This window comes from Narcine bancroftii, chromosome 4, assembly GCF_036971445.1.
Source record: "Narcine bancroftii isolate sNarBan1 chromosome 4, sNarBan1.hap1, whole genome shotgun sequence".
Lineage (NCBI taxonomy): Eukaryota > Metazoa > Chordata > Chondrichthyes > Torpediniformes > Narcinidae > Narcine > Narcine bancroftii.
In genome coordinates, this window is record NC_091472.1 from 126,615,104 (window position 1) to 126,639,499 (window position 24,396).

The window sequence follows — 24,396 nt, forward strand, 5'->3', positions numbered from 1 at the left end:
TTTGACACATGTACCAAAGTATAGTAAAAAGCTTTGTTTATATGCTACCCAGGCAATCCAACTCCTACAACAGAGTCCAATAATAGCAAAAAAAAGACCATCATGTAGGGAGTAGTATTACAATAGTCAAATAGTGCAGTTAAAAAAGAAGGCAAGGCATCATCTTTTGCTAGTGTAGGGTCCACTTAAGAGTCTCATAACGGTGCAAAAGAAACCTCAAATCTGGAGGTTCATGTCTTCAGGCACATGCATCTACTGCCCGACAAAAGAGAGGAGCAAAGAATATGACCGGGATGGGATCAGGCCTGCAATGTTAACAGCTTTCGCAAGGTAGCAGGGGGTATAGGCAGAGCTGGTGGAGTGGAGTTTGGTCAGTGTAATGGCCTGTGCTCTGTTGATCATTCCCTGCAGTTTCTTTTAGTTCTTGTGCAAAGCAAATGAGCTGCTTTACTGATCCTGGAACATCTGGTTGTGGTCCTTGAATAAAAGAAGGGAAGAAAATAGTTGAGGCTGTGGAAGAGAGGAGCTGCCTGTTTGCATTTCCTGCAGCTGGTGTAAAGTTTGCAGTGAGAGGTAGTGGGCTGTGAGGGAATAAAAAGTAGTAGGCAGGAGGAAGCCATCCCCTTTGAAGGTTCAATCCTCTCTTCTAACCCTAGTTCTAGTGATGGCCAATGCCAGCTCCTCCCAGTCAGTCAGATTGTGCTGTCCCCTCCTATTAGTCCAGCTGCTGAGGCTGGTTTTGTGCCATCTTTCCCTTCAAGGAAAAGGTACATTTTGTCTCTTGAGTGTTGCGCCAATACTTTGTTGTGGTGGCATTGCTGGCAGTGTGGCCCAGCAGCTGTGCTATATTGTGTGGTGCAATGCAGGAATTGGGTTTGAGCCCTGATGAGCAGATTGTTGCTGGATTTATTGTTCAGCAAGTGATGCCTCAAGCAATGCTTAATGCCTCTACACTATTGGAATTTAAATGGACATTTACTGATCTTGATAACTTTTGGCAGACATCGACATTCCTGCAACCCTACATCAAGGGGTTTGGGGTTAAATTCTTGGTGTTGACCATGATGGTTACTTGTTGCCACTGCCTGATGCTCTTGCCTCTTGACCACATGCAGTATAGTTTGACTCCTTACCTTGCATTATTCCACCAAGATTAATGTCCTCCGGGTCAATGGCACTGCAATAGTGTTGTGCAAACTGCCAGGCTAGGTAGGATGCATCATCAAACCTGAATTTTAAAGATGCTTAAATATTTTTCCTGAAATAGATTAATATTGTTTTTCAGTGTTTTAGCAGCTTCTTTTGGTCTCCTCTGCTTCACGAGTTCCCACGTCAGATTTGCTTGTATAGTCACTGTTTATACATGCACCTTCCATTTAAAGTTTGTTTACTCCTCTTTACTAGCACTTGCTGCTCAGGTGATTAGCCACCTTCTGACACATCCTGCCAATGAACAGCATAGTTGGTGGTATCTGCCCACTTCGGTCATAAATTTAGACATACAGCTTGGAAACGGGCCCTTCTGGCCCATGAGCCTGAACCCATCAAATTCACCAATTAACCTACAACCCCACCCCCTCCCCTACATCTTGAAGGGCAGGAGGAACCCAGAGGAAACCCACGCAGACATGGGGAGAGTGTACAAAGTCTTTGCAGATTTAAAGCTGGGTCAATGGCACTGCCTGATACTCTTGCCTCTTGACCGCCATGCTAACCGTACTGCTCATGTAACTGAGCACTGTGACATTCCTACGTGACAGATATGATAAAATGGGGCAATGCAAGGTGTTGCTAGTTTTCATGTATTTGAGTTTAACCTCTTTCAATTTGAACAATATTTTATGCCCCCTGAAATAGATGAATATCATTTCACACCATGTTCAGCAGTTTCTTTTGTACAAGCTAAGAGTGAGAGACAGAAATGTTACGACCACTGCAAAGAGGCTCACAGGACATGGTGCTGATGTCGTGCATCAATAAAGCCACAGTGCGCTGGAACATCGAACACAGCATTGCAGAATGTTCTGAGGTAGCTTTATTCCGGATTCATGCAGGCTTCATGAGCAGGTCTTAAAATGACTGATTGCTTTCAGCCCATGTCCTAGAAAAGGAGCAAAATCTGAACAACAGTTCAAAGCAGCTGGCAAAGTACAAGTGGAATGAGATGTCATCTGCAGTTATTTCAGATTTTAATTCCTGGAGTTGTTAGCAGTAGCCAAGGTGCAGTGGGCACAGATGTGGGAGGGCTGGAAGTGGTTCAACACAAAAGCTGAGAGAGAACAAATTTCTGTTCCTGGTATCCCCTATCTAGACATCAGGCTCTAATGGAAATCCAAGCCTCTGAATAAATAAAATATTCCTCACTCCAGAGATAAACTCACTGTACCTGTGCATTCTGAATTTTTATATTCTATCAGTTCCTTAAACTGCATCAAGTGTGCAATTATAGAAGATGCATACCTTGTTCCATAACTCAGGGTGGGATATCAGTTCTTTTTCAGCAAGTTATGACCACAGTAAGGGCTATCCTGACTCTGTGGGACAGATCTTGACTTCATTCAATAATGCAGAGCAGGAAATAACAGGTATGCCCATCTGACATGTCCTGATTTCATTGCCACTGTTTGTGTCTCCGACACCTGTTTCATATCATTGCACACGGTCATGATCTATATCCATACAACCCAGAAGCCAATAGGGATGTTCTTTTAGGAACACAATCCCTCCATTATATAGGGGTTGCCTGCAGTTTAATAGGATGTCATGGTCAACACAGACATGGGCTGAAGGGCCTGTTCCTGTGCTGTGTTGTCTTATGTTGGTAAGCCTTGGACATGGCCACGTGGTAATACATCCTCTCTGGCCGGGAAGCCTACTTACTGATGAGTTCTCAGCCCACAATATTAATGGTTAAACATGACTGTAGAGCAGATGGGCTACATTGCAAGGGCATGAGGTGAGAACTTAGACTAGTAATGAAAGGGTTCTGGCAGTGCCCACGGTACAGATGTGGCATGTGTGACTGCTTCAAATCAAAATCTTTAAAAAAATTGTCTGAACACTAGCTTTGCCAATTTAGGATGTTTAATTTGTGTAATAAGACATCTGTTTTTTTAGCAATTGCAGCCTTTCAAACTTTTGAGTAAAAAGAATATTATCAAATCTTCTGTAACTTTCTCTGCACTTTGAGGATGAATCCTTCCCCACTCTCTCCACACTACTGAAGCACCTCATCCCTTGTACTATTCTAATACATCTTCTCTGGAGCCTCTCTAGAGCCTTGTCATTTCTTGTAATGTGTCTGCAACCTAGTACAATGCTCTAGATGGGAATGGACGTGTTTTCTAGATGTTAAGTACAGTGTCCTTGCTTTTATGTTCTCTTCTAGTCATGAATCAAGGAACTGTTTTTTTAATGCATTCCCCTGTTCAATGGTTTGTGTATGCAAATTCATCATTTACTCGGTTCCTGAATGCCTTTTGAAATGGTACCATTCAATTTGTTTTTCCTCTCGTTCTTCCTGACAAAACATAATTTCATAATGTGTTGCTACATTCTGCCCACTGCCTTTCTGGCTATTCCACCATTTGATTTGTGCAGAGAAGCAGCTTAGGAATGGGCTACTTCACCTTCAAGACTGATCTGATATTTAATAAGATATGCATTCTGTTCTCCTCACTGAGTTTTATGCCCTCTGCTCTCAAGGCCTAATAAAATTAAAAGTGCACCAGATTTTATAACAGCACTGCACATTTCACTCTTAAATGAATAGATGTTCCCCTTGCTCTCTGCATTCGGTCTGCAGGCTAGTAACATGGCCCCACAGCCAATGTGCCTTTAATCTCATGGGTATTGCGTCCCTTTGTCAATTTACGCACCAACCATTCGCTCCAGCAAATTAGTCAGATATGATTTTCCTCTGAGAAATCCATGCATTTTCATTTATTCCACAAATTCCTGAGTCCCAATTAGCCTAATTTTTTTTTCTCAGTTATTATCTCCAGAAGTGTGTGTTTGATTTTTCTTCCTCCTTTTTGTTGAACATAATTTTTGAAAAATTTCTTCACTGAAGTCGGTGTGCAGTCTGGCTGAAGGCATTCAACGCTGGGCAGTCAGTTCTCCTTGATCACACAATGCACCTTCTGCAGTCAGTGAACCCTCTGTTCTAATTCTGACAAAAGAAAGCCAACTGGCAGGTTTCTCATCAGCTATGCTCGCAATTGTGCTTTTTGTACATCAACCCTTCCTTTCATGAAGAATACACTCTCACAGTAAGGCAGGACTCCCATATTACAGCGGTCCAATTTCCCCAATTCCAGAACTGTAACACCCCTCCTAAATTAACATTAGATTATGCAGGACTTTGTAGCGATCGAAGTGGGAAATGCCATTGAAGTGATGAGATGATCTCTTGGGGATGCTGAAGAGTGCTCACTTGCAAGGAGACTCCCCTTGGAAAATGAGTTGTGATGAATCTGGGGAGGTATCAACAAAAGAAGAATACACCAACCAGTGTAAAAACTGGTGAGAGCAGAGTATAATCAGAGAAGGAAACAGGAAAGTGGAGAGAAAATGAATGAAATAATGTTCTAATGTATTGTTTCATTTTCACAGCCTCTGGTAATGAAGGCCAATATTCCATTTGTCTTGATTACCAGCTGCCCCTGCAAACCAAGCCTTTACGATTCATGCACAAGCAATCCCAAGTCCCTCTGCACAACAGTCGCTGCAATAGAGACTTTCAACTCACTGTCCTGTCAGTAGTGTCAATGAAATCTTCTAACCAATGAAGAAAATAAGATTCACCTGGAAGAAAAGAGGGAAAAAAAGCTGTGCACAAAAATGCAAAACAAAACGAGAAATCAGTTGGAAGGGATGAGATTCCAAACTTGCAGAATCGTATGCAGTGAAATTTATTAGTGCAACCAGTGGGTTTTGAGAAGAAGGGATGGCAATCCTGAATAACTAGATTCGCTTCAGTTCTGCTGTAGGTACCTTTTCCAGCTCAGTAATGAAGTATCTAGTGTGAGAATGCCCTGCATCCTCTTGTACTATAGTGTAACCTGTGAATGTACCAATAGTACCCCCTTGTGACCTGAACCAGATATTCAAGTCATTTTTGTGCATAACTGTTAATCATTTCAAAGGTCAATTGGAAAATGCAGGGTAAGATGAAGCCTAATTATGAATCTATAGGGTACTTTATTTCATGGTAATTGCATCTCTTATCAAGATGTGCCAAAGCGAACAACAGCCAATTAACTACTTGGGAAGTGCAGTCACTATCTTAAGCCCCTTCCACACTTGTATCCCACTAAATTGGCCATTCATTGTCCTGGGATAGGAATGGGGGGTTTGGTTTTTCACAACTCCTAACTGGGATACTGAACGCTTTCACTCTTGCCTGGGGTTAGGACTGTTCTACCTTCTACTAGTGGCATCATGACACATTGATGGTGGACCTGCCCTAAATCCTGATCAATGTATTGTGATCTTATATTTGAGCAAAATTATTTATGCCTAAGTATAACATAATTAAGCTTTATGTACAGCATAGTATTAGCCCTTCAGCCCCTATTGTTGCTGTGCTGACCTATATAATTCTTTATAAGGGGCCATGGGGAAATTACAAGCAATAAATAGCAATAGCAGACCATTTTTAAACAGGATGGGAAAGTTGGTAGCGCTATAGCACACAGTTTATAAATGCCATTGGGAAAAAGCGATGGTGGACCTGCCATCCCAGAATTCTATGCAGTCGAGAAAGGGCTGTGTGCCCAGCTGCATGCATGGAGCATTCATAGAGGGGTTTCTCTGCCGCACAGCTTTCTGGGAAGTCGGGTCCACCATTGCTTTTTTTTTCCCCCCCATAGTCTTTATAAATTGTGCTCTATAGGGCTACCAATTTTCCCACACTGTTTAAAATTTGTCCGCTATTGCTGTTCATTGCTATTTATTTACTCTCTCTCTCTCCCGCACTGTAACTTTCTCATGGCAAAGTTCATACCTTCGATTTAATATTTTCTTCCTGCTGTCATACAAAAACTTGAGTAATTTAAATACCACAATGCAATTATCCATTTCACCCTTGTCTGATTGCAATGCTGTCATTTGCAGATGCCGAGGATTGTACTAGGGGTCGAGGCTGTCATGAAATGATATCAACTGATGCCAGTGTTGAGCTGATTTTGCTTTCACACGGCACTTTAAAGGCCGATTGGGGTTTGATTCCTAGGATCACTTGCAAGTGTGTAAGGGCTGTAGTGTGGGGAAATCAGCAGTCAGTATTTGGAGAGCAAACGTGCACTAACAATCATGTAATACTAACCAAATAATGTTTTAATTGAGAGGTTGAGTGATAAATGTTGGTCATGTCTACCTTTTTAAATAGTCCAAAGTGATGTTTGGCGGGTGAATAGGGGTTCTGCTTAACCTCTCATCAGCGCCTTTCACAAGTGCCAGTGATCCCAGGAATCGAATGCCGCCAGTCGGCCTTCAAAATGGCAAATGTGAAAGCAAAATCTGCTCAACGCCGGCGTCACCTCACGCCAGGCACTGCTGACCTCAACCCCTGGTACAATCCCCGATGTCTGTAGATGCTGGCGTTGAAATTAGGCAAGCGTGAAACAGACAATTGGATGGCAGGCACTTCCTATTAAAGCTAGAACAGACCAAACGCCAGGGATAAACCCTTACAAGTGTGAAAGCGTTCAGTGTCCCAGTTAGGAGGAGTCTAGTGTGAAAGGCCAAACTCCCATTCCTATCCCGGGACACTGAACGGCCGATTTAGTTGGATGTAAGTGTGAAACGGGCCTTTCAGTGAGAGACAGCAGTCTCTCACTGGAGCATCAGCTTAGATTGGAAAGGTACTGGAATACGCCACTTTCGGACTTGAGTCAATCGCTGAATCCAGGTGCCAACACACACCTGTAGAGGAACAATTATAATTGGACTCAAGAGAATTAGAACACGTTATCTTCGTGTTTTTTTTTAAAAAACCATTAAATGGGACACTGGGTTTGAGTTTCGAAAGGATGCATCTGCTGTTCCTCATTTTATTCTATGTAATCTTCACTGAGTTTTATTTGAAGTCTTCCCGGATTTCTGCCTCAATTTTTTTCGAATAAAACTCTTAATTGACAATCCTGTCCATCTGCCGCACACGCACACGCACGCACACACACACACACACACACACACCCAAAGATAGAAGGATCAAAGTAAGGATTTTTTCCCCCACAGCCAAAGATGGCTGGTGAATTGCCAACATTCAGTGGATAAACATCACTTGTTTATGAGCATCACAGCAATTTATTGTCTCATATCCTTTTTGTAAAATGTTGTGCCCTGCCTTTTAAACTCAAATATAAATGAACAATGGCAACTCATGGAGCAGTCAATCATGGTGAGGAGCTATCTTGCTCCGTGGAAGACCGGCAGTGGCCTTGCATTGTCAATATGGGCATGGCTGAACTGACGTCGCGCTGACTCAAAAGTCGGGGGGGGGGGGGGGGGTGGTGTGCTTTGAAGTGCGTCTGCACTTTGGATGTCTGACAGAGTGTGCAGGTCTTGACCCACTGACTAACCTGTTTTCAGAGGCTGTGCCAGATGAATTTACTAGCCATAATTTTAACTGAAGTCCTGATGACTGGATGTGCAAGGCTGTGCAACGCATCGAATACCTGCTGCCTCCACATTGCAGGCATGATAGGGTGGGGTTTGCTGTTTGGAGACATCACAGAGGAGTATCTGGTTGCCAGAACTGATGGCGACATCCTCCATCCTGAGGCTGGAAACTTCTTCTGTATGCTGGGATCTCACGGACCTCCTGCTGTGCCTGGGCTAGGGCAGAATGGTCTATTCTCTGGGACACGGCCTGGACAGACTCAATCGTGGTAAGACCAATATGGTGGCCGATGCACTGTGTTGGATGTCCATGGTGAATTCTGACATATATGAGAGGTGTCTCTGTTGCCTGGCCGACCAAGGGTCAGATACTTTGTGGAAGGCCAAGGTCAATGGTTTATTATCCATGAAGACCTTGAATTCCCTGCTTTCCAGAAAAGACCGGAAGTGCCTGACTGCCAGGTACAACGCCAATAGCTCCTGGTCAAAGGCATTATATTTGCGTTTGAGTGGCCAGTGGTGCCTGCTAAAGAAGCCCAGGGGTTGCCTTTGACCTTTGATAAATTGTTCCAGTATGTCCCCTACCACTGTGCTGGAGGCGTCTACTATGAGAGCAGTTGGCATTTTTGGCCTTGGGTTTACCACTAGAGTGGCATTGGCCAGAGTGACTTTGGCTTTCTGGAACGTCTCCAAGGCTTCATTTTCCCAGGTAATGTCCTTACCCTTCCCTACCATGAGTGTGAAATAGGGCCGTATAATGTGAACTGCTGCTGGTATGAATCGGTGATAAAAGTTAACCATACCGGAGAATTCACAGTGTGGGGCTTGGCGAAATGCTGAGCAGCCTCTTCCTTTTTGGGCATGGGTTTTGATCTGTGCCCATTGATCCGTTTCCCCAGGAAGTCTATTGTTTTCAACCCAAACTGGCACTTAGCGGGGTTTATAGTTTGCCCAAATTCCTGCAGCCGGGTGCATAGTTGCTTCAGGTGGGCTGCGTGCTCTGTGTTGTTGCATCTGGCAATGACAATATCGTCCAAATATGAATGGGAACGGGAACGCGAATGGGAAATTCTGACCCACCGCATCCATCAGTCTCTGGAAGCTCTGAGCTGCATTCTTAATTCCAAAGAATCGGAAAGGGGTAATAATGGCTGTTTTGGGAATATCATCAGAATGGACTGAAATTTGATGATAGCCCCTAATGAGATTGACTTTCAAAAAGACCTGTTCTTCTTGTCAGTTAGCAGTAAAGTCTTGGATGTGGGGCACGGGGTATCTGTCAGGTGTGGTGACTTAGTTGAAGCGGCAATAGTTACCACATGGCCTCCACCCTCCTGCTGCCTTTAGAACCATGTGTGGGGGGAGGCCCAAGGGTTGTTGGAACATCGCACTATCCCCAGCTATTCCATCTTTTTTAAAATCATGCTTTTTCTGGGGAGGTGGCACGCCCTGGCGTGGAGCGGCAGGCCCTCAGTAAGATTATGGTGCCTTACCCATGCTTTGGTTCAGCGGTGGAAAATTATGGCACCATGATCGAAGGGAATTTAACTAGGATCCATATGAATACGTTGTCGGATAGCATAACAGAGTCAAGGTGGGAAGCAGGTAACTTGGCTTCCCCCAGGGGCATGAATATCCACATAAGCCAGTTGCCGCCGAAGCAGAGGGGGACAGTGAGGGTAACAAATGTTTGTATGGTGGTGCAGTTCGCAGCCCTCAGTACTGGGCCTAGTTTGCCATTCCAGGTGTCATAGGCTGGCTGTGGAGGGGAAGAAAAGGACACTTATTTTGGCGTCACTGTCCATGAGGAAGCTCCTTCCTGACAGAGTCCCATGCATGGAGGAGGCTGTTACATTGGCCAACCACCGTGGCAATTAGCGTTAGTTGGCCATGGAGTTTCCCTGAAATGTGCAGGGTGGATGGCATCTATGGGCTCCCACACCCCACCGTTGATGATAATATCAATGCTGTTGGGATGGAAGGCCCCCATGCCTCTCTGTTTGCTGTGGCCTTGTTGCCTGAAGAGTGCAGGGACTAGCGACCTGCTTCAGCAAGAAGCTGTTTTCCTTCTTCACTCTCCAGAGCATGTCCGCCCGGGCTATGACTTTTCTGGGGTCCCTGAAGTCCTCATTGGCGAGCAAGAGTCAGATATCTTTGGCCAGCTGCTCCAGGAAAATTTGCTCAAAGAGCAGGCAAGGCCTGTGTCCCTCAGCAAAAGCAAGAATTTTGTTCATGAGGCCGGATGGGGCCCTGTTCCCCCATACCGTTCATATGCAACAATCAGGCAGCACACTCACACCATGAAAGCCTGAAGGTGCGGGTTAATAGCTCCTTGAAGGCTTTGAAATTGCCTTGCTCCAGTGGCTGCCGTAGGAAGTGGATGACCTTTGCTGCCATCTCCTGGTCGAGCGAGATCACCATGTAATATTAACGTGTGTCATTGGCATTGATCTGTTGAAGGTAGAACTGGGTCTCGGCCTGTTCAAACCACTTATGCGGCTGTGACGCCCAGAAAGTTGGCAGCTTCAACAAAACCGCGTGCAGAACTGCTTGTCCTGTCATCTTCAGGTCCAACTGCCTGATGGTCCTGTCAGGGTCACCAATGTAGCGTGCGCGCTACTGCGAAGCGTGGGAAAAAGACACAACATACAAGGAGTCGAAGTTGAAGGCTAATGTACTGGGAGCTCTGCTTGTATTCACTCCTCAGTAGTGGCGTCACAGCAGCGCCGATCTCCAACTAGGCGACGTTCCTGCTGTTGCTTGCTGTTTCCTGACGTGTGGGTGGTCATCTGGAATGAAGGTTGTTGGCCCCTATGGGGTCTGCATGTTCGTTGCCCATTTGGTGCACCAGGCTTCTATGCTGGTTTATTTCTTTTCATTCACAAGGTCAGCACTTACTTCTGTATGCTTAATAATTCCTGGCAAGATGTTGGTTGGCTCCCTTCTTGCATTCCCTTCTGGTAAAGATTTACCAACCATTAGTTCGAGAGGAGCCCCCGGATGTAGACTCAGTGAGGATAAAGGTGTGTTCACATATTTCCAGTGTCAACATTTGATTCTCTGCTTGCCAACACATTGCAACGATCAGATATAATAGGTATCAGCCCCGCACAACTTGACCGGAAAGTTGTTGGATTCAAATGATTGCTACATTAATATGATCAAATATTCAAGTTATTGCAAACACTCCCAGATCCAAGGATAACCCTATCCACCTTCTCTTTATCACAGCCCATTTTCAGGGGAGCAACCCTCATACCCTCATCTCAGGGAGCCTTTTCTGATCCCAAGATTAGACAATAGTGGGCTGATACACCATCAATGACTCCAAAAGACTGAAGTTGAACAAACTGATGGGCTTTTATTAGCTTTAAAACAAAAGCACATCCATGGTGCTCAACTGTTCTGCACTGGCAGAGGCTGTGGAACATTCTGGACCCTGTGGGAGGAGCCACAAGCAGAGTTGGCCAAGCAGACAAACACATTAGTTTACCACATTCACGCCTTTTTTTTTTAAAGAGTCCAGCCAGGTGAAGTGGTGATGATACAGTTACAAATTAAGTCTATTAGGTGGTCTGGTTTTTCTCTGTGACGGTTGTAATTTGGGCTGTGGTTGCGGAGCTGTGGCAGGGTCCTGGGCAGTCTGGGTTGTCTGTGTGCAATTGTAAATGATGGGCTGGTGGGTATGTGGCGACGAGTCTGGTATGTCCTCTTTTCGGGATGAGATAATGTGCTGTGGCCCTGGTGCATTGTGGGTGGGTAGAGGTGAAGAGGGTGTGTGGAGTGATCAGTGAAGGTCTCCAGGCCCCTGATTGTACCAAATCCCTAGCGGAGACAGTGTCCTCATGCCTATTAGGGTACGCCACGTAGGCGTATTGGGGGTTGGCATGGAGGGGTGGACCCTTTTGACCAGAAGGTTGGACTTGTGGCTCCTCATGTTTCCAGAGTAGGACTGGCCCTAGGGTATCAGCCACACCAGCATTGTGGTCCCAGTCACAGGAAAGGAAATAATAAAAACATATGGTGTGTCATTTGTGGCAGTACAAAGGAGAGACCTGATGGAGTGGAGCGGCCTTAGACTACCTCTTTCCAAGAGGAGACTGAAAGCCCCTAGACTGTAGGGCTAGGAGAATGACCTTCCAGACCTGCGTTCTCCCTTCCCACTTGCCTGTTCCCACGCGCATTCTAGCTGGTGGACCTTCTTGTGGCAATGCCTCTGACCAGCAGGTACTGGTGCAGCTCGTTGCTCATGAAAGAGGCACGCTGGGGGAGCTGAATAGACTGAAGAGACTGCAGGGCCTTGATGACTGTGGCAGCTGTAATATCAGAGCAGGGAATGGCAAACAGAAAATGGGAGTACTCATCAATAACACTGAGGAAGTACACATTGCGGTCTGTGGAAGGCAGGGGTACTTTGAAATCAACACTCAGGCATTCAAAAGGGTGGATGGCCTTTATCAACTGCAATTAGTCTGACCGGTAGAAGTGTGGTTTGCACTCCTCACAGACCTGGCAGCTTTTGGTCACTGACCTGATCTCTATTGAAGAGACTGGCAGGCTGTGGCCTTTGACGAAGTGAAAGATCCTGGTAGCTCCAGGGTGGCAGAGATCATTGTGAAGGGCCTGTAAATGGTCAATCTGTGCGCTGGCACAGATCCCACGAGAGAGGGCATCAGAAGACTCATTGAGTTTCCTGGGCCGGTACAGGATATTGTAATTGTAGATGAACAGTTCGATTCTCCACCTCAATATCTTGTCGTTCTTGATTTTACCCCACTGCTGATTATTGAACATGAACACAAAGAAGTGTCTCCAGTGTTGCACTGCCTCGACAATGGCTCGGGCCTCCTTCCCGACAGAGGTGTGTTGAATTTTGGGGCCCTCAGGGTATGGGGAAAGATAAACAACTGGTCTACCTGCCTACTTAAGGGAAGCAGCCAGAGCGAAGTCTGACATATCACTTTCTGCTTGGAATGGGATGGATTCATCCACCGTGTGCATTGTGGCCTTGACAATATCTGCCTTGATGTGGCTGAAGGCTGCATGGGCCTCTGGTGTCAGAGGGAAAGAAGGGGCTTTGATGAGGGGACAGGCCTTGCCTGAATAGTTAGGGACTCACTGGGCATAGTAAGAGGAAAAAGCCCAGGTACCTTTACTGTGGGGAAGGGGAATTTCCAGGAGTGGGCACGTGCGGTCCAGGTCTGGACAAATGACTCTGTTCTCAACAGCACAGTCAAGGATGGCAAGGCAGGTTGTGCAAAATACGCACTTGGCCTTATTGAGGAGCTTGGAGGTGGTGAGGAATTTTTTGAAAATTGGTGTCAAGATACGGGAATGTGGTTTGCAGCGTGTACTGATCTACAACACAGTCCATCTCCCGCTGGAAGACTGAGACTCCATTGGTGATGCCAAAGGCGACCTGCAGGAAGTGGTAGAGATGGACATCCGCCTCAAACCCAGTATATTGGCGATGCTCCTGGTGGATAGGGACCTGATGATGTGCGGATTTCATGTCAATGGTAGAAAAGACCGATACTGTGTGATTTTTGGTTCACCGTATCTGATATAAGGGGAGAAGGTACACATCTAGTTGTGTGTACCCTATTAATGGTCTGACTGTAGTCCTTGATCATCCTGTTCTCCCCATTCCTCACTATCATTACTTGTGCTCTCCAAGTACTGGTGCTGGACTTAATGGTACCCTCATTAATTAATCGCTACATGTCCACGAGAGTAAAGGCCCTATCTCTGGCACTGTGGGTATGGTGGGGGGGGGGGGTGAGCTTGGTGAACAACCGTGGAGGGGTGAATTTGAGCGTGGAGAGTTTGCAGATCGTGCACAATGAGTAACTGGGTTGCTGGCTGGGGTCATGATAGATGGAGAGCAGTGGGTGATTCGAGAACTGCTGGTTACAGACAGCGAGGGGTGGATGGGATCCATCGAACTCCATTGTCACACTTTTACGATGACATTGAAAATAAAGCCCCAGTGAATGGCAGCTCAGAGCAGCACCAAAAGTTTAAAGTCTTTATAGTCTGCACCCTGCATGGTTAGAGTAGCCATGGACATCCGCACATGTGACCTTGAAGCCAAGGAGACCTTTTGGTTTGCTGGCCATACCACGAGGTAGTAGAGCTGCATCATGACAGGATGAATGAAGCTCTCTGTGCTCCCACAATCAAATAGGCAACTCATCACATCGCCATTTATCTGAATTTCGATCATTGACCTGACGAGGTGATTGGGGCTGTCTTGGTTGACAGGAAGCCATTGTCGGAGCATTGCTTGTCGCTTAGGCGGAGAGGTCGCGTGCTGATTCTGAAAATGACGATGTCCAAGATGACAGCCAACACGGCGCTGCTGAATCCCAAAGATGACGGTCCCAATAACTTGCACGTGGCTCTGCTAGTTCCTGGCAAAAGCAGCGTCCCACGCAGCTGGGAGGGAGTTTAGATCTACACACCTTAGCATAGTGTTATTTCTTCCTGCAGCTGGAGCAGACCACGTCTTTAACTGGCAGTGTTTCCTTGGGTGCTCTCCCAGCCCGCAGAAATAGCACCGGTGCTCCCAGATTACAGAGGGTCACTGACTGCACCTGCTGGTGGTGAGCAAAGGCATTTGTGAGGTCCTGCTGCCGTGGTCAGATTGTAAGCGGGGCGAGGAGGTGGCGGCACATCCCAAGATGGCAGCGTTGGCCATTTCCAGCGTACATGCCAGTTCGACTGCTTTCCACAGACTGAACTCTTGCTCCAGTATTCTTTGGTGGATGTAGTTCAACCTGATCTCTGCAAATAGGCATCCTGATTATGTCCTCTGTGTTCTCTGCAGCCATCATGGCCTTACATTCACTGGCTCTTCTGAGGGTTCACAGTGCCCGGAGGAACTCAGCGTTTGGTTCCCCAGGTCACTGCTTTCAGGTCACCAGGAGATGCTTGGCGTAGACTTCGTTAATCTTTGATAGGTACTGGCCCTTTAGAATTTCCATAGCCTTCTGATACAACCCAGCGTCCCTAATCATCGAATACACCAGGGTGCTGACCGCACAGTGGCTGAAGCTGCCTGCAGGAATGCCTCGAAACAGCATCGCCAGAGTTTGAAGTTGGTAGATGCCTCAGGTGATTGAGGGTCAATTTCCAGCTTCTCTGACTTCAGGATCTGCTCCATTATAAAACTAAAGCTAATAAAATTGATGTACCATCAATACCTCCAAAAGACTGAAGTTGAATGAACTGACAAGGTTTTTATTAGCTTTAAAGCAAAAGCACATCCATGCTGCTCGATTGTTTTGCATTGGGCAGGGAGCTGTAGAGCATTCTGTACCCTCTGGGAGGAGCCACAGGCACAGTCGGCCAATGGGTGTGTCCAAACACACAAACATATACATATAGTGGTTTACCACATAGGCATTATTGAAGTGCTATCTCTCTTCATTTAATTTAGAGATGCGTGCAGTTACATGCTCTTCCAACCCATAAATCCCTACACCCATGTGACTAATTAACCTACCAGCCCTGCATGTCTTTTTGAAGGATGGGAGGAAACTGGAACACCTGGAGGATATCCACATGGTCACAGGGAGAATATGTAAAATCCATGGACAGTGACAGATTCGAGCCCAGGTCACTGACATTATAACGGTGTTGCACTTTTGTCCTTGTAGGGAACCTTGTTATGTGTTTGCATCCCAGTTGTGTATGCTCACATATGTTGCTTCATTGAGTTTTATACATCTTCAAAAAAAGACAAATTCATTATATACATGATGGTTTTCAACCCACCCCAAAACTCCTCCCTCCCACCCAACCTCCCCCACCCCCAAAAAATACAAACTGAAAAAAGTTTTTTTACTTTAGAGCTATAAAAAGAAAAAAGAGATGAGCAAGAAAAAAGGGTCTTTGGATTTCAGAGAGAGATGTTCAGAGGAAATCATCAGTTCGAGCAGAAACAGAGGAGAAATTTCTGTAGGGCTAGAGGGATAAAAAGGATGTCACTACAAATTTAACCCCATTATTTGAAATTTGTAAAAACATGAGTATTTATTTCCTAAATTATAAGTAATTTTTTTCCCAAAGGCATACAACTTTGAATTTCAGCATGTCACCTTAGCACAGTTAAAGATGTAACTGATTTCCAAGTAATTGCAATACATTTTTGTGCTACCACTAATTTAACAAATTTCAATTGATCATTTCAATTTAGGAGTTGTACCTTCAATATTTCCTAATAAAAATAAATCGGGACTTAGCGGAAAAGTAACTTCTAAATTTGTTCCGAAAAGTTATGTATAGTCACTCAAAAAGTCTGACATTGTGTCAAGACCACGTTGAATGTATAAAAGATTCTACATCTTCACCAGACCTAAAACATTGCTCTATCTATTAAACTTCTGTAATGAATCCCCTCAGATGGAGAAAGCCCAAGAGTAGATACAGTCGGAGCACACAGGTGGATACAGGATAAAGTCCTAAATTACATTTGATGTCCAAGAAGCCATAGCTTTGGAGAAATGGGTACATTAAGAAGTGTGGATCAGGTATTGACTGTTGTGTGTGGGCTGTCATTGGAGATATCAACTCCGACTGCAGTGCGAGTGATAAGCCCTGTCCAGTCCTGATTTTTTTGTGACTCTGTTTGCCCAGCTGCCTTTTGCAATCAGAAACATTCAGTGTGTCTTTAAACCTTGTCCACAATCCTGCGACAGGCTGGGAGCCGGCTGGTCAGTGCATACGAACAAGACCGAGAAACAGCGGAAGAATGAGGAGCTGACTGAGGAAGAGAAGGAAATCATCAACAGGGTGATCGCCCGGGCGGAGAAAATGGAGGAAATGGAGCAGGAGCGAATTGGGTGAGCCTAAGGGATTGGTGAGGGATTCTACTACTTAATGGGGGGAGGTGAGTCGGTGTTGGTGACAGGTCAGTGTACCACCCTGTGTTGCATTCAGTTCCTGGTAGTGATCGACTCACAACAAATGGTTTAACTCTCTCTTATCTTTGGCTTCACACTCAGGCGACTCAAGGATCGCTTGGACAACATGCGAAAGAATGTTCTAGGGGATGGCCTGTCCCGCTGCATCCTGTGTGGAGAGCAGCTTGGGCTGCTGGGATCACACTCTGTCGTGTGTGAAGATTGTAAAAAGGTAATTGGAGCACAAAGTGGGATCTAGGGTAGCTCAGCAACTGGAACACTTGGCTGTATTGGACAGCACTTCATACAGATTTGCATTATTTACATGCATCCTTAATATGCTCAGTGATTACAGAGGGAGACGTGACCGACTACATTTCCCATTGACTGAATGCTAAAGCCATGCAGACATGGCACATCATGTGGCCAACAGTTAAGGCACACTCTTTACCGGAGGAAAGTTTTACAGGGATTCTGCCAGCACAGACTACTCCAGACTAGTTTACCTTTTGTTAAACTTAAAAATGGATCAAATTTATTTCATCATAGTCTTCCTCTGATATGCTCTTTTAGAACACCAGATGGGACCTTTAAAGAATTTTTAATAATATCACATCTTAGTGGTTTCCTTTCACTTTTCACCTCACTTTTTAAAAGTATATCCTGGCATTAAGGATGGAATCATGAAAAATATTTCCTGGGGCAGATGTTGTGAGACAGCAGAATCCTGCAACTGAAGTGACAAAGCAGCAGAATTGCCTCGAAGATGCCAACCATCACTGCACTGTCAAATCTGGAGACATGACAAACTGAAGCATGAGATCCTTCCCTCATACAATTGGAGTGATGGGCATTGGGATTTCAGCACAGGTAGCATTTGAGAAACACTTGCTGCCTTTCACTTTTAAAAATGTGAGCAAATGCAGTCCCTACTATCATGAAGAGTCAACTGTTCGAGGCCTGGTTGTCTGACATCACAGGAAATAGATTGGAGAGGGAATGGGAGGCATTATGTAGAAAGAGGAGGGACAGATCAGTCACAGTTGCAGGACTGACACCAAGTGTAAAAATAAACATTTTACAGTTTGAAGCTTTATAGTAATGTTTGCCAAAAACATTCCAGTCCATTTTGGGGGAAAAAAAATCTTTGTTTATTTTAAATTGCCTCAGTTTGTTATTTTCCTTTTGGTTCTGTTCCTGAGGGCATCAGAGAGGGCACAATTAGAAATTGTTGTGCATTCTGTGCTTATGTACAGAACATCAATTCCAGTTATTGGTCGTGACTCAATGAGCTTCTGGAAAAGCTGATGGAAGTAAAATAAGGCTAAGATATGGAAGGGACTCTTAAGATGACCATATTTTCCATCCATGCTAGTTTAGCTTTGTTGTTTCCAGATGGGCAATAAATAAGCTTTTAATTATTTTGGAAATATTAGCTGTTTTTTCTTTATGAGCATAAATTATGCTTATAGCTTATTGTCCTTGATCCTTACAATTGCGTGACACATGGGGTTGAATTTTCCTCTGACCACCATCCCCTTCACTATAGGCTCACTAATTTTCAGGAAAGTTCAGCCATCCACTGGATGAAATAGCTTTTCTTCATATTTCCTCTAAACCTCTCACCCTGAACTAAAGCTCATGAGGAAATGTTTGGGACTGTCAACCTTATCTATGCTCCTCATACTTTAAGCCAGCTCTATGAGGTCCCCTGCCTTTGCCCTCACTGTTCCAGAGAAAGCAAACCCAATCAGTCTCTTCATAACTGAGAAATTCCATCCAGGAACACTCTCTGCACCCTCTCAAGAGCACTGTTCCCTCTAAACTGTGCATGTGTGCACGCGCAGACACGTTTTGCAACTAGTACACAAAAGGTTAATTACCTAAAATAATGTAGTAATAATAATTATACTTATAAATGTAACCATACTTGTATTATATTAAAACATGCCAATGCAGTTCTGTTATCTATGAGAGATGGGCTCTGCCAAAATAATCTTGAAACAATTTCAAGTTTACATTTGCTTTTCTTATTAAAATATTTTTATTGAGTTTAACATACAAATCCTACATACAAATTCTTCTAATATAGCAAATAACAGATCATATCATATGCATATCACAAATTAACATAAATGTAATTAAAAAAACCTCTTCATATTTATTTAACAATATTTCTTAAAATAATTCTGGATAGAAATCAAGTAAACTACATTAGACAGTCCTTTGGGCTAAACAAAGGGTAAATTCTGTCTAATTTAATGATATGATCTAAGACAACCATAATTTAAGTTAATCTTTTAAAAAAAAAATGTTTCCTCATTTTGTGCAAGGCATTGTTTATTACAATTTATGGTAATACTTAGAATATATGAAAAACCTCAACAATGAAGACGCTCTTTACATCCGGTACCGCACGGATGGCAGTCTCTTCAATCTGAGGCGCATGCAAGTTCACACCAAGACACAAGAGGAACTTGTCCGTGAACTACTCTTTGCAGACGATGCCGCTTTAGTTGCCCATTCAGAGCCAGCTCTTCAGCGCTTGACGTCCTGTTTTGCGGAAACTGCCAAAATGTTTGGCCTGGAAGTCAGCCTGAAGAAAACTGAGGTCCTCCATCAGCCAGCTCCCCACCATGACTACCAGCCCCCCCACATCTCCATCGGGCACACAAAACTCAAAACGGTCAACCAGTTTACCTATCTCGGCTGCACCATTTCATCGGATGCAAGGATCGACAACGAGATAGACAACAGACTCGCCAAGGCAAATAGCGCCTTTGGAAGACTACACAAAAGAGTCTGGAAAAACAACCAACTTAAAAACCTCACAAAGATTAGCGTATACAGAGCCGTTGTCATACCCACACTCCTGTTCGGCTCCGAATCATGGGTCCTCTGCCGGCATCACCTACGGCTCCTAGAACGCTTCCACCAGCGTTGTCTCTGCTCCATCCTCAACATTCATTGGAGCGACTTCATCCCTAACATCGAAGTACTCGAGATGGCAGAGGCCAACAGCATCGAATCCACGCTGCTGAAGATCCAACTCCAGAATGGAGGTCCATCGCCTTCCCAAGATCGTGTTATATGGCGAGCTCTCCACTGGCCACCGTGACAGAGGTGCACCAAAGAAGAGGTACAAGGACTGCCTAAAGAAATCTCTTGGTGCCTGCCACATTGACCACCGCCAGTAGGCTTATATCGCCTCAAACCGTGCATCTTGGCGCCTCACAGTTCGGCGGGCAGCAACCTCCTTTGAAGAAGACCGCAGAGCCCACCTCACTGACAAAAGACAAAAGAGGAAAAACCCAACCCCAACCCACCAATTTTCCCCTCCAACCGCTCCAACCGTGTCTGCCTGTCCCGCATCGGACTTGTCAGCCACAAACGAGCCTGCAGCTGACGTGGACATTACCCCTCCATAAATCTTCATCCGCGAAGCCAAGCCAAAGAAGATATATAGATACATATATAAATATATATATATATATATAATTTTATATATATGTGTGTATATATATATGTATATATGTATATATATATATATATGTATATATATATATGTATATATGTATATATATATATGTATATATATATATGTATGTATATATATGTATATATATATGTATGTATATATATGTATATATATACGTATATATATGTATGTATATATATGTATATATATACGTATATATATATGTGTATGTATATATATATGTATGTATATATATATGTATGTATATATATGTATGTATGTATATATATATGTATGTATATATATGTATGTATGTATATATATATGTATGTATATATATGTATGTATGTATATATATATGTATGTATATATATATATATGTATGTATGTATATATATGTATGTATATATGTATGTATGTATATATGTATGTATATATATGTGTATGTATATATATATGTATGTATATGTGTATATATATATGTATATGTATATATATATATGTGTGTATATATATCTGTATATATATATGTGTATATATATATATATATGTGTGTGTGTGTGTAAAATTTTTGAAACTTCATTGATTCATATATTTTGGAAGTGTCTCCATTTAGGAAGATTTTGGGAAAACATTTTTCCAATTTTATCAATGATTTTTAATATCAAGACAGTCCCATGCCCTTTAGTTGCTTTGTTTTTCTTTTCTCATGAACCAGATATACCTCAGTTTGCATCCCAAGAGAAAGTTTTAGCTTTTATCATGTTGATAGCAAGACGAGCAATTTTATTGAACTGGAAAGATGACTCTTCACCTACCCATGCATAGTGGTTACATGATGTAATTAATGATAAGAAGTTTGGATGCTCCAGTGATTTTCTGTCTATTTTCTGGTAGCTATTTGATCCATATCTTTGCATCCTTTTCTTCAAGGTAACCTTGATTAGAGGGAGGGGATAGATTAGATTTAGTTTTAGGGTTTTTGTTTAATACTCTATTTATAAATTTTTAAACCACAATAATGGTCACATTACATTCAGTTCTAAATGATTTCAAAATAAATTATACATGTTGTATATACCATCCCACCCCACAACACACTCTCCCATCCCCCACCCCTAAAAGAAAAGAAAAGAAAGAAAACCTGAAGAATGCCAAGAAAATAAAACATTTATAGAATAAAGCCTATTGGAGGTTACCAAGAAGTGGGGTCTTCAAAGAGCCAATCATACATGCAAACCAAAATTTTGTAAACATAAGCTTCATATTTTCCAAAAAATATTATATTTATAGGTAATTTCCTCTATCGTTATACAGTTATGAAGTTCTGCATGCCATCTTTCCATGCCTAAATCTATTTCAGATTTCTACGATATTGCTATACATTTCCTAGAAACTGCTGAAGCAATTAACACCAATTCAATTTGATAAATATTTAATTTTAACTTTGGCCTTATAATCTTAATATTACTCAATAAAAATAACATCAGGTCCCGTGGTAATTTGACCCCTGTAGTTCATTCCAAAAAATTACCCAAAAATGTCTAACTTGTGACATTGCCAAGTTGAATTTTAAAGAAAAGTTCCAATCTCAGATCTACACCTAAAACATAGATCTGATATAGTAGGATTTAATCTATACAATTTTTGTGGTGTCAAATATAATTGATGTAAAAATTTCATTGAACAAACCTATATTTATGTTTAATCATATTATTCTTAAACAACTCTGTCCAATCCTGTTCACCTTCATTGTGTAATTAAATCTATTTCCCATCTTAATCTTGAATTATGCACCTCAACTTTTGAGGCCTTAGTTTGAAGTAAGTTATACATTACTGAAATAAATTTATTTGCAGTAGTGTTATAAATCATTTTTGTTTCTTTTTGCGTTTTAAGATGAGTTTACATTTGGACAAGCATTCTGTGCGCACAACATTAGGATCTTTGAAATTAGAGGGAACATTGCTCAAGAGCCATCACTTTGTATACTTCAGTGATCAAAACTGCACACAATAGGCCCTTGCCAATGTGTTAACTTCCCTGCTTTTATTCCATGTGCCAGTAATGAAGGCTAGCATCCCAGTTCTGGTTACTCCAATCCAGGAAGGGTGTGGAGGATTTGGAAAGAGAACGAAAGAGATTTACCAAGAAGCTGCCTGAGTTAGAGGATATGAGCCATAAAGAGAGGTTGGATAAATGGGTTGTTTTCCCTGGCTGAATGGAGACCTGACAAAAATGTATAAAATTATGAGAGCCATTGATAGAGTAGACTGTTAAAATCTCTTTCCCAGGGTGAAACTGCCAAATACTAGAGAAAATGCATTTAAGTTGATGGCGGGGTGGGGGGAAGGTTAAAAGAGATGTGAGGAGCGTGTTCTATTATGTAGAGAATGGTAGGTGACTGGAAGGGGTGCCATGGGTAGTGGTGGAAGTAGATACAGTATAAGCATTTAAAGTACCTCTATATGCACATGTGTACGTATTGCAGTAGAGGGATATGGATAATTGCAGGTGGAAAAGATTTAGTTTAATTTGGCATCCTGTTTTGGTGCAGACAGCGGGCACCAAATGCCCTATTCCTGTGCTATTCTTAGATTCTATAAGCTAATGTTTCTTAAATAGCATTTCCCATATCCACAACTTACAGCAGGCTAGTGGGAATGCTTTTTTTTTGGTGAGTCTCCTTTTCAAATCGTGTACAATCCAGAATTGGAAATGTTTCAGCTCTCCTTCTGTGAGAGAACTTCACCAGAAAAACTGCAATATTTCAAGAAGGCAGTCGGGTAATATTTTTCCAAGGGAAATTGAGGTTGGCCATTAAATCCTGACACCTACGACACAGGAGACAAAGAAAAGACATAATCAATTATTGAACTGCACTGCAGGGAAGAAGTGGAAAAATTGGATGAGGCTCTGAAGGAATGTACGACTACCAACAGTGCTGTATTTTGTAATTTATAGTCCCAGGGACCTGGGGCCAGACTGGAGCAAATATTTCAGCGGTGTCTTCCTGTGGGGGAGATGTAGGTTAATTTCCACTTGGTGTTATTTTTAGGAGATTTGCTAATGTTTATTAAATTCCTATCCCTGCTGTTTTAACACTAGCAATAAACAAGTTCACAACTTTGGTTATAATATCACAGTGATCTAACTCTGCATGTTATCAGATTGCTAGAAATAAAATGAAAAGAAATAATTTTCCCAGTACAAAGACGAGGCATCAAATTCAGAGGCTGATCTCCCTCAACTGCTTGTGTAAACCTACTGTCTCTCCTACAGAGCTGCTGTTTACTTGTGTAATGATAATACCCTTATCTTCAAATAAACATTGGCTTGGGTTTTGGCAAGGGATGGGGGCTCTCAAGCCTGTCCCCAACAAAGACCAAAGCCTTAAGAGTGTGCCTGAGATGGCCTCACCATACAACCATAGAATTAATTGTACAACATAGAAACAGGGCCTTTTGATTCACCTCATCCCTGCCAACCATGATGCCCATCTATGTTAAACTCCTTTGCCTGCATTAGGGTGTATCCTTTTATGGCTTTTTAAAAATCTAAGTATTCATCTAAATGTCTTTTAAATGTTGTGATTGTATCTGCCTCTGTCAGCTTGTTCCAGATCACCATCACTTTCTCTGTGAAAATCTTATCAGAGTGTCTGAATTTGTTATTATTCAGTAGCATTACACTGCAAACATTTATATAAACCACCTTACAAAAGAAAATAAAAATGGTCCATGAAATGTCAAAGTAAGGCAGTGTATTTGGTTCATTGATTATTCAGGAATCCGATGGCAGGGAGGAACAAGCTGTCCTTGTGCCGTTGAGTGCTTGTCTTTAGGCTCCTGTACCTTTTCCCTGATGGTATCAGAGTGAAGAGGGTGTGGCCTGGGGGGATGGGGGTCTTTGAGGATAGAGGCTGTTTTCTTAACATACCAATTCATGTCCTTCAGATCTTTTAAATATTTCCCCTTTCGCCTTTGTTACGAGCCCAGAGGACCCCAAAACCCAGCAGCAATAGATATTCACCAAGACAAATCGTTACTTAAACAAAAGTTGCTTTTAATTATCTTTAAACATGAAAACAAAATCACACTTTAACTTATCACTATTAACCTAACTATCCTAACTTAGCCTCCTTCTAATTCTAGGTGCACTTGTATGCAATGTGTATGTAAGTTCAGAAAAGTTATTTGATTCACAGTCCAATTTCATTTCTCATTCCTCCAAGTTTACTGGTTGCAGGCAATTCTTATACTGTGCACAGAATTTAACATTTATGAAGTTCACCAGGCTTTGGTGCTTGAAAGGGAAATGGTTACTGCTCAGGAAGGTTCTTGTCGGTTTTCAGAGAGAGATTTGTTGTTCCTGGACACCCAAAAA

The 24,396-nt window shown here is 42.9% G+C and overlaps 1 protein-coding gene across 1 annotated transcript in view; it reads left to right on the forward strand.

Moving 5' to 3' along the window:
* The window catches only part of LOC138759952 (rabphilin-3A-like), a 156,356-nt gene that overhangs the window by 13,061 nt on the left and 118,899 nt on the right, over window positions 1-24,396 (forward strand). The window contains exons 2-3 of the mRNA XM_069930426.1: window positions 16,329-16,472; window positions 16,635-16,764. Of these exons, the coding sequence (XP_069786527.1) occupies window positions 16,329-16,472; window positions 16,635-16,764 (274 nt within the window). The remainder of the gene's footprint in view (window positions 1-16,328; window positions 16,473-16,634; window positions 16,765-24,396) is intronic.